This window comes from Mustela nivalis (genome assembly GCF_964662115.1).
Source record: "Mustela nivalis genome assembly, chromosome: X".
In the NCBI taxonomy this organism is placed as follows: Eukaryota; Metazoa; Chordata; class Mammalia; order Carnivora; family Mustelidae; genus Mustela; species Mustela nivalis.
The window spans coordinates 38,374,133-38,390,510 of record NC_139040.1 but is presented as its reverse complement, the minus strand read 5'-3'; the positions used below and the strand labels follow the sequence as shown (position 1 = coordinate 38,390,510).

General features: G+C 36.1%; 1 protein-coding gene across 1 annotated transcript in view; it reads left to right on the top strand.

Moving 5' to 3' along the window:
- COL4A5 (collagen type IV alpha 5 chain) overlaps positions 1 to 16,378 on the top strand; it is a 240,844-nt gene that overhangs the window by 95,737 nt on the left and 128,729 nt on the right. The window contains exon 3 of the mRNA XM_082717352.1: positions 15,137 to 15,226. Coding sequence (XP_082573478.1) covers positions 15,137 to 15,226 — 90 coding nt within the window. The remainder of the gene's footprint in view (positions 1 to 15,136; positions 15,227 to 16,378) is intronic.

Below are 16,378 nucleotides of genomic sequence, written 5' to 3'. Positions count from 1 at the left end.
TATGAGTGAACAAATAGAGAGTCACAACAGAGCACTGGAAACTTAAAAAAAGGGGAAATCGATTTGAAAAGCAAAATATGAGAAAGAGCAATTCACCAGTTAGACTTTTAACAGCAGAATCGTGATGATGAAAGAAAGGGTCATTCAATTTAAAGGTGAATCTGAGGAAAGATATAATCTGAAGAAAAAATAGAATAAAAAGAAAACAAAAGCATAGGGCCTCACTGACCTGTGGGACAGTATTACAGGGTTTAATGCAAAATGTAAATGGAGTCCTGTAACAATGGGAGAGAAGAAAACAGGGGAGAAAAAGGAATAATAATTAAAGGGGCAGTAGTAATGACAAGAATTTCTCACACTTGGTAAAAAATACAAATTTACAGGTATAAGAAATTTAGTATACCACAAGCAGAATAAAAATGAAGTTATACCTAGGCACATCATAATGAATCAACTGAAAAAACAGATTTAAAGAAAATCTTGAAAGATGCTAGAGAAAAATACACATTACATACAGGAGTACAATGATAAGAATGATGCCAGATTTCTCATCTGAGAGAATGGATACTGTACAATAACGTAAAAACATTAGAGAGTTGAAAAATCTGCAAACACAGTTGTTATATACAATGAAAATAGAAATAAAGACAAACAAACAAAAATCAGACTCTTAAATACAGAGAACAAACTGGTGGGTGCCAGAGGGAAGGTTGTGGGGGATGGGTTAAATAAGTGAAGGAGGTAAAGATGTATAAATCTCCAGTTATAAAATAAACAAGTCATGGAGATGAAAAGTACAGCACAGGAAACATAGTCAACGATAATGTAATAAAGTTACATGGTGACAGGTGGTGACTACATTTAGGGTGAACACCGAGTAATGTGTAGAATAGTGGAATCAATATATTGTACATTTGAAACTACTATAGCATTGCATGTCAACTACACTTCAATAATAAATTTTAAAAATAAAATAAAATAAAATTTAAGACATTAATAAAATGAGGTAATTCTTCATCAGCATATCTGCATTAAAGGAATATAAAGAAATTTCTTCAGGCTAAAGGGAAATGTGGATTTCTGGGAAGGAATTGAAAGCACTAGAAATGGTGTATATATGAGTAAATATAAAAAATGATATCTTTATCCCCTCTCTAAATTTACTTACAAGACATGAGACTATTCATTTAATTTTTTTAATAATTGTACTGAATATCTTATTTCATTTTTTAAGTTTTTATTTTAATTCGATTTTGTTAACATACAGTTTCTGGTGTATAACATATCCATACATCACACAGTGCTCATCATGATGATTGTAGTCCTTAATCCCCATCACCTATTTCATCCCATCCCCCCACATACCTCCCTTCTGGTAACCGTCAGTTTGTTCTCTGTAGTTAAGAGTCTGTTTCTTGATTTCTCTGTCTTTCTCTCTCTCCCCTGTGTTCATTTGTCTTTTTTCTTAAATTTGACATATGAGTGAAATCATATGGTATTTGTCTTTCCCTGACTTATTTCACTTAGCATTATACTATCCAGCATCATCTGTGTCATTGCAAATGGCAAGATTTCATTCTTTTCATGGCTGAGTAATATTCTGTTATTTATATACATACACCACCTCTTTATTCATTCATCAACAAGTATACACATGGGATGCTTCCATATCTTAGCTATTGTAAATTATGCTGCTATAAACATAGGGGTACATGTATCCCTTTGAATTAGTATTTTTGTATTCCTTTGGTAAATACTCAGTAGTATGATTGCTGGATCATAGGGTAGCTCTATATTTAACTTTTTGAGGAACCTCCATACTGTTTTCCAGAGTGGCTGCACCAGTTTGCATTCCCACCAATAATGCAAGAGGGTTCCTTTTTCTCCACATCTTTGCCAATACCTGATGTTTCATGTGCTGTTGATTTTAACCATTCAGATAGGTGTGAGGTGATAGCTCATTGTAGTTTTTTTTTAAATAAGAAATTCATTTTAATTTTTTTTAATTTTTTTTTATTTTCAGCATAACAGTATTCGTTATTTTTGCACCACACCCAGTACTCCATGCAATCCGTGCCCTCTATAATACCCACCACCTGGTACCCCGACCTCCCACCCCCTGCCCCTTCAAAACCCTCAGATTTTTTTTCAGAGTCCATAGTCTCTCATGGTTCACCTCCCCTTCCAATGTAGTTTTGATTTGCATTTCTCCAATGGTAAGTAATGATGAACATATTTTCATGTGTCTTTTGGCCATCTGGATGTCTTTGGAGAAGAGTCTGTTCATGTCTTCTGACCATTAAAATATATATATCAGCTAATTTTATTTTTTTTTCATCCCCACAAGAGTCCTCTTTATTTTTTTTTTAAGATTTTATTTATTTATTTGACAGAGAGAGAGAGATCACAAGTAGGCGAGAGGCAGGCAGAGAGAGAGGGGGAAGCAGGCTCCCCGCTGAGCAGAGAGCCCGATGCGGGGCTCGATCCCAGAACCCTGAGACCATGACCTGAGATGAAGGCAGAGGCCCTAACCCACTGACCTACCCAGGCGCCCCCAGGAGTCCTCTTTACTACCTATCACCAGCAACTCAAAGTATGTTCTCTTAAGTATACAGTCCCTATGGTTTGCCTCCCTCTCTGTTTTTTTCTCATTTTATTTTTCCTTCCCTTCCCCTAGTCATCTCTTTTGTTTCTTAAATTCCACATATGAGTGAAATAATATATTTATTTGTCTTTCTCTGACTTACCTCACTTGGCATTATACTCTCTAGTTCCATCCATAGTTGTTGCAAATAGCAAGATTTCATTCTTTTTGATGGTTGAGTGATATCCCATGGTATTTATGCCACATCTTCTTTTTCCATTCATCAGTTGATAGACATTTGTGCTCTTTCGATAATTTTGCTATTGTTGATAGTATTGCTGTAAACATTGGGGTGTGTGTGCCCCCTTCAAATCAGCACTTTTGTATCTTTCTGTAAATACCCAGTAGTGCAATTGCAGGGTCATAGAGTAGCTCTCTTTTTAACTTCTTGAGGAACCTCTATACTGTTTTCCAGAGTAGCTGTACCAGCTTGTGTTCCCGCCACATTGTAAGAGGGTTCCCCTTTCTCCACATACTTGCCAACATCTGTTGTTTCCCGAGTTGTTAATTTTAGCCATTCTGACAGTCATTCTGGTTTTGATTTGTATTTCCCTGATGATGAGTGATATTGAGCATTTTTTCATGTGTCTGTTAGCGATTTGTCTGTCGTATTTGGAGAAATGTCTGTCATGTCTTCTGCCCATTTCTTAACTGTGTTATTTATTTTTTGGATGTTGATTTTGATGTATTCTTTACAGATTTTAGAGTCTAGCCCTTTATCCTACATGTCATTTGCACATACCTTCTCCCATCCACCAGTTATCTTTTAGTTTTATTGATTCCTTCAGTGTACAGAAGCTTTTTATCTTGATGAAATCCCAGTAGTTCATTTTCACTTTTGTTTCCCTTGCCTCTGGAGATGTGTCTAGTAAGATGTTGCTGCAGCCATGGTCAAAGAGTTGCTGCCTGTTTTTTCCTCCAGGATTTTGATGGTTCCTGTCTTACATTTAGGACTTTAATCCACTTTGAATTTCTTTTTGTGTATGGTGTAAGAAAATGGTCTAGTTTCATCACGTCACTGTCATTTTTCCAACATTACTTGTTGAAGAGACTGACCTTTACCAATTGGATATTCTTTCCTGTTTTGTTAAAGATTAACTTGCCATATAGTTGTGGGTTTATTTCTGAGTTTTCTATTCTGTGCTATTGATTTATGTGTCTTATTTTTGTGCCAGTATCATATTGTTTTTACTACTGTAGCTTTGTAATATAACTTGAAGTCTGGAATTGTGATGCCTCCAGCTTTTTCTTTTTCAAGATTACTTTGGCTATTTGGGCAAATATTTAGACAAATCCACAATCATAGTTGATAGATCCTAATACACCTATCTAGTCATTGACAGAACAACTAGAAAAAAAATTCAGTAAAGGCATATATGACTTGAATTCCATTATTAACAACCTAGAACTAGTTGACATATATGAAGTCCTACATTCAATTATAGAATTTTTTTCCCCAAAGGCAGATGGAATTTCTCCATGATAGGCCATATGATGTGCCATAAAATGAGGCCCTATTAATTCCAAAAGATTGAAAACATAAGTATATACTCTCTGACTACATGGAATATGAAATCAATAATAATAAGATATGTAGAAAATTCCCTACTATTTGGAAGTTAGCGAAGAGTGATAATTTGACTTCTTCTTTGCCGATTTGGATGCCTTTAATTTCCTTTTGTTGTCTGATTGCTGAGGCTAGGACCTCTAGTACTATGTTGAATAGCAGTGGTGATAATGGACATCCCTGCCGTGTTCCTGACCTTAGCGGAAAAGCTTTCAGTTTTTCTCCATTGAGAATGATATTTGCGGTGGGTTTTTCATAGATGGCTTTGATGATATTGAGGTATGTGCCCTCTATCCCTACACTTTGAAGAGTTTTGATCAGGAAGGGATGCTGTACTTTGTCAAATGCTTTTTCAGCATCTATTGAGAGTATCATATGGTTCTTGTTCTTTCTTTTATTGGTGTGTTGTATCACATTGACTGATTTGCGGATGTTGAACCAACCTTGCAGCCCTGGAATAAATCCCACTTGGTCGTGGTGAATAATCTTTTTAATGTACTGTTGAATCCTATTGGCTAGTATTTTGTTGAGTATTTTCGCATCTGTGTTCATCAAGGATATCGGTCTATAGCTCTCTTTTTAGGTGGGATCCTTGTCTGGTTTTGGGATAAAGGTGATGCTGGCCTCATAAAATGAGTTTGGAAGTTTTCCTTCCATTTCTATTTTTTGGAACAGTTTCAGGAGAATAGGAATTAGTTCTTCTTTAAATGTTTGGTAGAATTCCCCCGGGAAGCCGTCTGGCCCTGGGCTTTTGTTTGTTTGGAGATTTTTAATGACTGTTTCAATCTCCTTACTGGTTATGGGTCTGTTCAGGCTTTCTATTTCTTCCTGGTTCAGTTGTGGTAGTTTATATGTTTCTAGGAATGCATCCATTTCTTCCAGATTGTCAAATTTATTGCCGTAGAATTGCTCATAGTATGTTCTTATAATAGTTTGTATTTCTTTGGTGTTCGTTGTGATCTCTCCTCTTTCATTCATGATTTTATTTATTTGGGTCCTTTCTCTTTTCTTTTTGATAAGTCTGGCCAGGGGTTTATCAATTTTATTAATTCTTTCAAAGAACCAGCTCCTAGTTTCGTTGATTTGTTCTATTGTTTTTTTGGTTTCTATTTCATTGATTTCTGCTCTGATCTTTATGATTTCTCTTCTCCTGCTGGGCTTAGGGTTTCTTTCTTGTTCTTTCTTCAGCTCCTTTAGGTGTAGGGTTAGGTTGTGTACCTGAGACCTTTCTTGTTTCTTGAGAAAGGCTTGTACCGCTATATATTTTCCTCTCAGGACTGCCTTTGTTGTGTCCCACAGATTTTGAACCGTTGTATTTTCATTATCATTTGTTTCCATGATTTTTTTCAATTCTTCTTTAATTTCCCGGTTGACCCATTCATTCTTTAGAAGGATACTGTTTAGTCTCCATGTATTTGGGTTCTTTCCAAACTTCCTTTTGTGGTTGAGTTCTAGCTTTAGAGCATTGTGGTCTGAAAATATGCAGGGAATGATCCCAATCTTTTGATACCGGTTGAGTCCTGATTTAGGACCGAGGATGTGATCTATTCTGGAGAATGTTCCATGTGCACTAGAGAAGAATGTGTATTCTGTTGCTTTGGGATGAAATATTCTGAATATATCTGTGATGTCCATCTGGTCCAGTGTGTCGTTTAAGGCCTTTATTTCCTTGCTGATCTTTTGCTTGGATGACCTGTCCATTTCAGTGAGGGGAGTGTTAAAGTCCCCTACTATTATTGTATTATTGTTGATGTGTTTCTTTGATTTTGTTATTAATTGGTTTATATAGTTGGCTGCTCCCACGTTGTGAAACACTATTCTAAGTAACTGATAGACCAAAGAAAAAATCACAAGGAAAATTAGAAAATATATCAAGTTGCATAATGATTAAACTGCAGTATACTAAGAATTTTAGGATGGAGTTAAAGCAGGGCTTAGTGGGAAATAACTTTAAATACCTATGTTAGAAAAGAAGAAAGCTTTAAAATTACTGACCTACATTTTCCACTTAAGAACCTGGAAAAGGACAAGTAAATCAAATTTAAAATAGGGAAAAGAAGGAAATACACAATAGAGTACACAATTCTAAGACAGTATAAAACTATAGTAAACATAATTGTGTGTTAATAGCAAAGAAAGAGACATATAGATGAATGGAACAGAATAAAATTCTGTAAATAGACCCACAGGTACGTAATGAATTGATTTTTTTTTTTTAACAAAAGTGCAAAGGCAGTTAGGTAGAGAAAAGATAGTCTTTCAACAAATAGCATTGGAACAACTAGACGTGCATATGCACAAAAATGGACTTTGGCTCATTGCTTGCACGATATATAAAAATTAACTCACAATAGTTTGTAGAAAAACTTAAATCTGGGGGTGCCTGGGTAGCTCAGTCATTAAGCAGCTGCCTTTGGCTCACGTCATGATCCCAGGGTTCTGGGATTGAGCCCCGCATTGGGCTCTCTGCTTTGTGGGAAGCCTGCTTCTCCCTATCCCACTCCCCCTGCTTGTGTTTCCCCTCTTGCTGTGTCTCTCTGTCAAATAAATAATTAAAATCTTTAAACAAAACCCCTAAATCTAGACATATTTTAGAAGAAAACCTAGGAGAAATCCTTATTATCTGGCAGATATTTGTTAGGATACCAAAAACATAATCTATCAAAGAAAAGGTTGGTATCTTGAAACACTGAAAAAATAAAGTAAAATTAAAAAAAGAAATGGTTGGTAAATTTTATTTCATCAAAATTAGGAAATTATTCTTTTTTGAAGACATTGTTCAGAGAATGAAAAGACAACCCACAGTCTAGGAAAAAATATTTGCAAATCACATTATCTCATAAAGAGTCTTATATATAGATTATGTAAAGGAATTTCAAAACTCATTAATAAAACAACCCCCAAAATAAAATTAAATTAGAAACAAAGTAGCAAAAGATTTTAAGTTACTTCACAAACTAAGATATGTAGATGGCAAATAAATGCATGAAAAGTTACTCAGCATTATTAATTAGGGAACTGCATAATAAAACCATAATAAGATACACTATAAACCTACGAGAATGCCTAAATATTAAAATATATCCATACTAAGTATAGATGAGGGTGGTGAGCAACTCAAACTATTATAGATTGCTGGTGCAAATACAAGATGAAGCAAACCCTTAGGAAAAGTTGGACAGTTTCTTTAAAAGGTAAGTGTAAACCTATCAGATGACTGTCCTTTCCTAGACATTTACCTATGAGAATTGAAAGCATATGTCTGTGCATGAGTAGTATATGAGTTCATGGTAGCTTTATTTGTAATAACCAGAAACAGGAAATAACCTAATTACTATTAACAGGTGGGTGAATCAACAAATCATAATACATTTGTACAGTGAATACTACTCAGCAATAAAAAGGAAAGAGCTATTGACATATACCACAACATGTCTAAATCTGAAATAATTATGCTGAATGAAAAGTTAGAGGAGTGCATTCTATATAAGTCCATGTATATGAAATTTTAGAAAAAGAAAATTAACTTATAGTGACAGAAAGTCAGTCATTACCTGGGGGGACTGAGTAGAGGCATGAAGAAAATATTATAAAAGGGAACACAATTTTTTATATTTTATATATATTCATGTTCACTTCAATATTATATTTAATTAAAGACTTAATTTTTTAGAGTGGTTTTAGGTTCACAGCAAAGTTGAAAGACGTATATAGAGATTTTGCATATACCTCTAGCCCCACACATGCATACATGCATAGCTTCCCTGACTATCAACATCCCCACCAGAGTGGTAAGTTTGTTGCAATTGATGAACCTACACTGATGCATCATTATCACCCAAAGTTCATAATTTGGCTTAGAGTTCACTCTTGGTGTTGAACAAACATTCTGTGGATTGGGGCAAATGTATAATGAATGACATGTATTCATCATTATATTATCATATGAGTATTTTCACTGCCCTAAAAATCTTTTGTCCTCCACCTGTTCATCTGTCACTCTCATCCCTGGCAACCACCGATCTTTTTACAGTCTCCATAATTTTGTCTTTTCCAGAATATCATATAGTTGGAGTGTGCAGTCTTTTCAGATGGGATTTATTTCACTTACTAATATGTATTTCAAGTTCCTCCATGTCTTTTCATTACTTAATTGTTCATTTCTTTTTAGTGCTGAGTGATATTCCATTGTCTGGATGTACCAGTTTGTTTGCTTGTTCATCGACTAAAAGACATGTTAGTTGCTTCCAAGTTTTGGCAATGATGAATAAAGCTGCTATAAGCATGCATTTGTGGGTTGTGTGTGTGTGTGTGTGTGTGTGTGTGAGAGAGAGAGAGAGAGAGAGAGAGAGAGAGAGGATATGCTTGAAACTCCTTTGGGTAAATACCAAGAAACATTAATGGATCATATGAGTATATTTAGTTTTGTAAGAAACTGCCAAATTGTCTTCCAAAGTAGCTATATCATTTTGCCTTCCTACTGGCAATGAATGAGGAGGGTCCCTTTGCTCCACATCTTTGGCCCTATATTTGGTGTTGTCGGAGTTTTAAATTTTGGCCATTCTAAAGGATGTGTAGTTGTATGTAATTGTTGTGTTAATTTGCATTTCCCTGATAACATATTAGATGGAACATCTTTTCATATGCTTATTTGCCATCTGTATATCTTCTTTGGTGAGGTATCTGTTAAAGTCTTTGACCCATTTTTAAAACAGGTTGTTTGTTTTCTTATTGTTGAGCTTTAAGAGTTTCTTGTATATTTCAGATAATAGTTTTTTATCAGATGTGTCTTTTGCAAATATTTTCTCCCAGTTGGTAGCTTGTCTTCTCATTCCAATTACACTTTAACAGAGCAAAAGTTTTTACTTTTAATGAAGTCCAACTTATTGGTTATTTCTTTCATAGATTATGCCTTTGCTGTATCTAAAAAATTATCACTATACCCAAGGTCATCTAAATTTTCTCCTATGCTGTCTTCTAGGAGTTTTATAGTTTTGTATTTAGGTCTATGATCCATTTTGAGTTGATTTTTAGGAGGAGTGTGAGGTCTCTGTCTAGATTCTTTTTTTTTTTAAACATATAGATGTCTAGTTGAGCAACATTTGTTGGAAAGATAAGGGAATTTTTGTGAGTGATGGATATGTCCATTATTTTATTGTTACATATATGAAAATAATTTCAAATTCTATACTTTAAATATGTCATATTTATTGTATGTTAATTGTACCTCAATAAAACTGCTTTAAAACAGTAAGTTTAATACACGAATAGTAAAGTATATCAGTTCTGCCAAAGAAATGTGTCCAAGTGCACACTGCTAAAAACAAAACTTGCTACACTCCTGATGACAAGAAACATATCAGATAAAGGGCTAGTATCCAAGATCTATAAAGAACTTCTCAAACTCAACACCCCCCAAAAACAAATAATCCAGTCAAGAAAATGGGCAGAAGACATGAATAGACATTTTTCCAAAGAAGACATCCAAATGGCCAACCAATGCATGAAAAGATGCTCTGCCTCACTCGGCATTAGGGATGTACAAATCAGAACCACAATGAGATGGCTCCTCACACCTCACACCAGTCAGAATGGCTAAAATTCACAACTCAGGAAGAAATAAATCTTGGCAAGGATGCGGAGAAAAGGGAACCCTCTTACACTGTTGGTGGGAATGCACGCTGGTACAGCCACTCTGGAAAACAGTATGGAGATTCCTCAAGAAGTTAAAAATTGAGCTACCCTATGACCCAACAATTGCACTACTGGGTATTTACCCTAAAGATACAAATGTAGTGATCCAAAGGGGCACGTGCACCCAAATGATTATAGCAGCAATGTCCACAATAGCCAAACTATGGAAAGAACCTAGATTTCCATCAACAGATGAATGGATAAAGAAGATGGGATGCACACACACACACACACACACATTCATATACATATACATATACATATACATATACATATACACACAATGGAATATTACATAGCCATCAGAAAGAATGAATGCTTACCATTTACATTGACACATTGACATGGATGGAACTGGAGGGTATTATGTTGAGTGAAAAGTCAATCATCGAAAGGCAATTATCATATGGCTTGGCTTCACTCATGTGGAATATAAGAAACAGGGCAGAGGGTCATAGGGGAAGGGAGGAAGAACTGAATGTAAAGTCATCAGAGAGGGAGATAAACCACAAAAGATTCTTAACTCTAGGAAACAAACTGAGGGTTGCTGGAGGGGAGGTAAGTGAGGGATGGGGTAATTGGGTGATGGGCATTAAAGAGGGCATGTGAGGGGCGCCTGGGTGGCTCAGTGGGTTAAGCCGCTGCCTTCGGCTCAGGTTATGATCTCAGGGTCCTGGGTTCAAGCCCCCGCATCGGGCTCTCTGCTCAGCAAGGAGCCTGCTTCCTCCTCTCTCTCTGCCTGCCTCTCTGCCTGCTTGTGATCTCTCTCTGTCAAATAAATAAATAAAATCTTAAAAAAAAAAAGAGGGCATGTGATGTACCACCCACATTATGAGCACGGGGTGTTACATGCAACTGGTGAATTACTAAACACTGCATTTGAAACTAATGACACACTATATTTTGGCTAAATGAATTTAAATAAAAATTTAAAAAAAGAAAATAACCAGCTGACAACTTATAAAATTCCTGTTACATAGCTAGTAACTATGCTTATCATGGTGAATATAGCTTAATGTATAGAATGTCAAATCACAGTGCACACCTGAAAATGGTATAACATTGTATGTCAACTATACTTCAATAGAAATTATAAAGTAAAATACAATTCATGTCACACTCAAACATTACCTAAACAAGGTGTTCTCGTCTACCAGTGGCATCAGCATCTATTGGTAGCTTGTTAGAAATGCAGGCTCTATAGGAGACCTACTGAATCTAACTCTAACCAGTTAATCTGTGTTTTAATAAGTCGATCAAGCAGTTTTGATGCAAGCTGAAGTTTGAGATCATCTAACCCCAAATTATCATCATTTAGCAGTTGTCAAAGGTCAATATTTTTGTTCTCCTGATTATATACATCAAATATTTCTTTGTACTATATAATTACAAAAACAACATAGAAATTACTCAAAAAGAAGACAAAATTGCCCATAATTGCATTTTTTAGTTAATAATTGTTTTCATTTGTCCATTAAATGTATTGCCTTGCCCATATGTTTGTATTACAATTTTGCAATATTATAATCCAAAAACAATTGTAATTTCAATGGTCATTATAGCAGTTTGTCCCCCTGTTTATTTTTTCTATCTTTAGAAATCCAGTGTTTTCCTGTTAATTTTGTATCTCTCTTGAGAAAGCATTCTTAAAATTATTTTTTCATTTCCATGATCAGGTAATTTTCTTATTGATTATAAAGTGCCCTTCCTGTAAAATTGAAACACTTTTATGGGCACCTTTGACTGACAAAGTACATTTTCTTTCTAAGTAAATCAGCTTGTTATTCTTTTTAATACTAGCTTGTGGTATATAAAAGAACTTTAGCACAAAAAGTTATCCTTTGTATAATTTCCCCAAACCCTAACTTATACTTTTTCTGTATTTGGGGCAAAAACATTGCCCATAAGTGTTATATAATCAATTAAGGAAGTTCATTCATAGAATCGATATTTTCTGGGTATTTGTTCTGTTGGTTACTAAGAATGCAGTGATGGGGGATGCCTGGGTGGCTCAGTGGGTTAAAGCCTCTGCCTTCGGCTCGGGTCGTGACCCAGGGTCCTGGGATTGAGCCTCAAATCGGGCTCTCTGCTCAGCAGATAGCCTGCTTCCTCCTCTCTTTCTGCCTGTCTCTTTGCATACTTGTGACCTCTGTCTGTCAAATAAATAAATAAAAAATCTTAAAAAAAAAAAGAATGCTGTGATGGAAATAGCATGATCAATTAGATGAAGGGGTAATGGAAAGAGTAGAGTCAAAATTATTACAAATTTGTGGTCTACATTGTGCTCTTTCCTGGAACAGGGAAGATGGTAGAAAGATAATGAACTCAGTGTTTTTTATATTAAATTTGCTCTTGGGAAAATTACACAATTTTTCTTTGTCCCAATTCTTCATCTGTAGAATTGAAATAATGGTGGTATTTACCTCATGTTGTCACTGGGAGAATTAAATAAATAAAACCTGGGAACACTTTAGAATAGCTCGATACATGTTTGTTATCATTATTGGTGAGTTTTATGTCCCTGTGAGATATTCAAGTGGAGATATTTAAAACAGTTGGCCCTGTGAGCTTAGCTTTTAGGGGAAAAAAATGTGTGGATATTTGAGATCTCCCGGGGAGAGACAGAGAAGGGTCAAAAAGGGAATCCAGAGTAATAGCAATATATAAGGGACAGGCTGAGAGAGAAGATTACTCCACAGTGAAAAGTAAGAGTAGTTTTTTATTTAAATATGGGCAGGCAGCATAAGCTAGGTTTTTTTTTTTAAGATTTTATTTATTTATTTGATAGAGATCATAAGTAGGCAGAGAGGCAGGCAGAGAGAGACAGGAGGAAGCAGGCTCCCCACTTGAGCAGAGAGCCCGATGCAGGGCTCAATCCCAGGACCCTGGGATCATGACCTGAGCCGAAGGCAGAGGCTTTAATCCACTGAGCCACCCAGGTGCCCCAGGCTAGTTTTTTTCTTTTTTTTAAAGAAGTTTGGCCTTCACAAATAGACGTATTATTGCCATTTTCTATGTGAATGTTAGCAAATTATAGTAAGCTGTAGATTAGTTTTAAGGACTGAATGATTCCCTTGCCACCAGTAGCAAAGGCAGGCAAATAGCAAATGTGAACCTTTCATACCATCTGTGGGAATTAGATAGAAGACCCTCCCTCACCCCACCTCATGGCAGGCTTCTATAGCTTCTATTGCAGGAAACTTTCTACCTTTTAAAGGCTGGGGATTGTTCTTGAAATTCTTTTCGCTACTGTACATTAGGTGCCCTTCTCTCTTCCTTGGTATAATACTGCTCAGTCAGCTAGATAGGAACACAACATTATTTAACTGTAGTATCAGGAGATTTTGGGTATATAGTTATGTTAATACACACACAAGCTTTTTAGCACTCTCCACTTTCAATTTCTGGTTTATTCTTCTCTTATGTATAGCCCAAATAGCAGTTTTGCTTCTAAAAAAATAGCTCTCTTCAAGCATTATCCTCAAGTTTTGGCAGAGAGATGTTTTAAATACTAGTGGAGATCCCAGAATGTAGCTATGTTTTCCACTTATGGAAATCTACTTGAACTATATTTTTTTCCCTCTTAGCTTCCTTTCTGACTTGCGCTTGAAATCACATTTCTACTACCAATTCTCCCAAAAATGGACTATGTAACAATTTGAGACAATCCAGCTCTAGAAACTTTGAACCTTTTGTTTTTTCCCTTTTGCTCTATTTCCCTCAAAATAATTGATGAGGTTGATTAATACTAAATTATCATAATTATATGGCTAATTAAAATAACAAAGAAATATATTTATAGAAAATAGAGAGAAAACATGTTAACATGTCAATAGTAGGTATTGCCAAAACTATAGGAATGTTTAGACCTACTATTAATTGGCTAACATTTGCTTCATTGCCTTTGTCACTGGGAGTGGAAACTGACCAGAATAGCCTCTTCATAGTACTTATATTTATTGTGAGTCAGCATAACAAAGAATTATTTAATATAAAATTATCGAAGTTATCTAGACTAAACTTAGTACTTACCATACACACATTCCCCCCACACACATACACACACTGAGGGTGTAATAAAAATCTACCCTACCTTAACCTCTAGGAGTATGTACCTCCAATGGTCCATTAGTCAGTTGCTTTATAGATATGGATGCTTTCTCTTTCTCAGGTGCTGCCTAGGCTGTCACTGTGGATAGGATCTGGTAAAAGGGTTCCTAGAATGAGGACCAGAGCCTCTGGCCAGAGACTCAGCCTTCAAGCCTTAGAAAAGTAGAGGAACTATTTGCAGCTCTGCAGTTGGGAGCACAAGCCTTGGAGCTGTGAGCCCTCAGGGTTCTCAAACTTAATAGTGATGAGTTTGCTTTCTGTGGTTGGATCTCCTAGGGGGTTCAGGGCTCACACTCTTTCCATAATTGCCTATATGCAAGTTAACTAACCGTAATATGTTGATATAATGATATATTAGTATAGATGGCAGCTCTATATGCCCACCTGTCTGTGCAGATATGCATATCAGGCAACATTGTATAGATGCTGATCAAATGTAGGAAACCTCACAAGTAGGTTGGGAGTCCTTCTGTGCTGGTGTTGATAAGTGCTGTGGTCGGAACTGAGACTTGAGTTCAGTTCAATTAGTAATTCTGAGTAGAGGAAAACAGGTAAATGTTTTTTGTTCTTCTATAATGACCATGTATTCCTTTTTGTATTAATTTTACAACTAGAAGAAATAAAAAAATTTTTTAATGTTCTAGAGCCCTTTTCTGACTAATTTATCTTGTCAGCTAATGAATTTCTATTCTGGATAATCCTGCAACTGCCCTACTCTGGAACAAATCTGAAAACTTCTCAGATGGTTTTTTTTACCCTTCTTCATCCCTGCACCATACTTATTTTATGTATCCCCTACAGACCAGTTTCCTGGGTTTATTGCTGTCTTCCTTGTTAAACTCTTGATGTCAATATATTTAAACTTTACCTCATCTCTGATATGCTTTTTAGTTTCATAAGAAAACAAGAGACTACATTACAATATATGATATAAATTCAGAATGGTTTGTGGTTTTCCACTTACATCTTGTAGGTTTTCCCATGTTAGTAGATATTATGATTTTAGTATCATTAAATCAACATTCTCTAGTCTTTGGGTTCTTTTTAATCTCAACCATACTCATGCTTGAAAATTCACAAATAACTTCATCACAAATAATATTCACTTTGTTTAATTGCAGGGGGAGAGAGGATTTCCAGGTTTGGAAGGCCATCCAGGTTTGCCTGGATTTCCAGGTCCAGAAGGGCCTCCAGGGCCTCGGGGACAAAAGGTATGTGTCAGGTTGCCAACCAGTAATACTAGAGGCATGAAGCCATCTTTAATGTGGGACTAGGTGTCAAATCAACTAAGAAGTTACTGGATTATAGCCAGAAATTAGTGTCTAAATAAAACAATAGAATAACTAAGAGTTTATATTTTATTGTTGGTTTAAAAAACATGAATATTATTGCCATATTCAGATGTTTTTGGAAGATGCTGTTAATTGGATGTGGTTTATTGAGATCCTTAACAAAAATTAAGTTTTTTCAGGAGCTCAGCTGAGCTGGAGAGCTAAACTGCCAGGTGTCAGAGTAGCTGATTAAGAAAACAAGCCAAAATGAAAGAAACCATCAAGACTTTTACTGTGGCAGTGTAATAAGCAAAATGTTTAACCAGCAAAAGCACCAGCTTCCCCACTGTTCCATTTTTCCCCATGAAACAGTACCAGTGAGGACCTCATCTTTGTTGGCCAGCAGGAAGTTAAGGGCTGTGCTGTTATCTAACACTGTTTGGGCCAAGGAATTGAGGCTCGTCCGTTCTGCTGCTAAAACTGAAGTAGTTTCATTAATGAGTTAAATAAAGGTCAAAGACAGGTTGCACACACATTTTTGGAATTGAATGACCCTGAGTGGGAAAAGTTGCCTGGAGAATACACATGAGTATAATCGATAATACAACATGTCAGTTCTCAGTAACCAGAGTACCTGGTTTTTGGAATTCTTCTCTTTCTCTGTTTAGTTTGATATACTCAGTAGGAGGGGCTGTCTTGAATACGTGACGTGCCCCATGTGTACATGTTATATTGGTAAGAATGTTGAAGGCCTGACTTTTATAAAAGAAATAGTACCCCAGGGGAGACACATACACAGTGCTTGGTAGTAGGGGTCAGTGAGCCAGAAGTCCCCTCTGGTGGGTAGAGTACTTGAGTAGAATTGGAAAAATTTGTGTAGGGTGAGCACAGTAATGGGGAGTAGGGGGCCACCGCTACTGAGGTCAAAATAGGCCCAGCGGCACATCCCACTTCCTTTTTCCCAGATGCTTCAGTTAATCCCATCTCAGAAAGGAGCAATATTACCTGTGAGGAGGCATTTTGTTTCTGTACTCTCAGAGTCCAACTGTGGGAACATCAGGTCCAGTGTAATAAGGTTGGGGTATCTGAGGT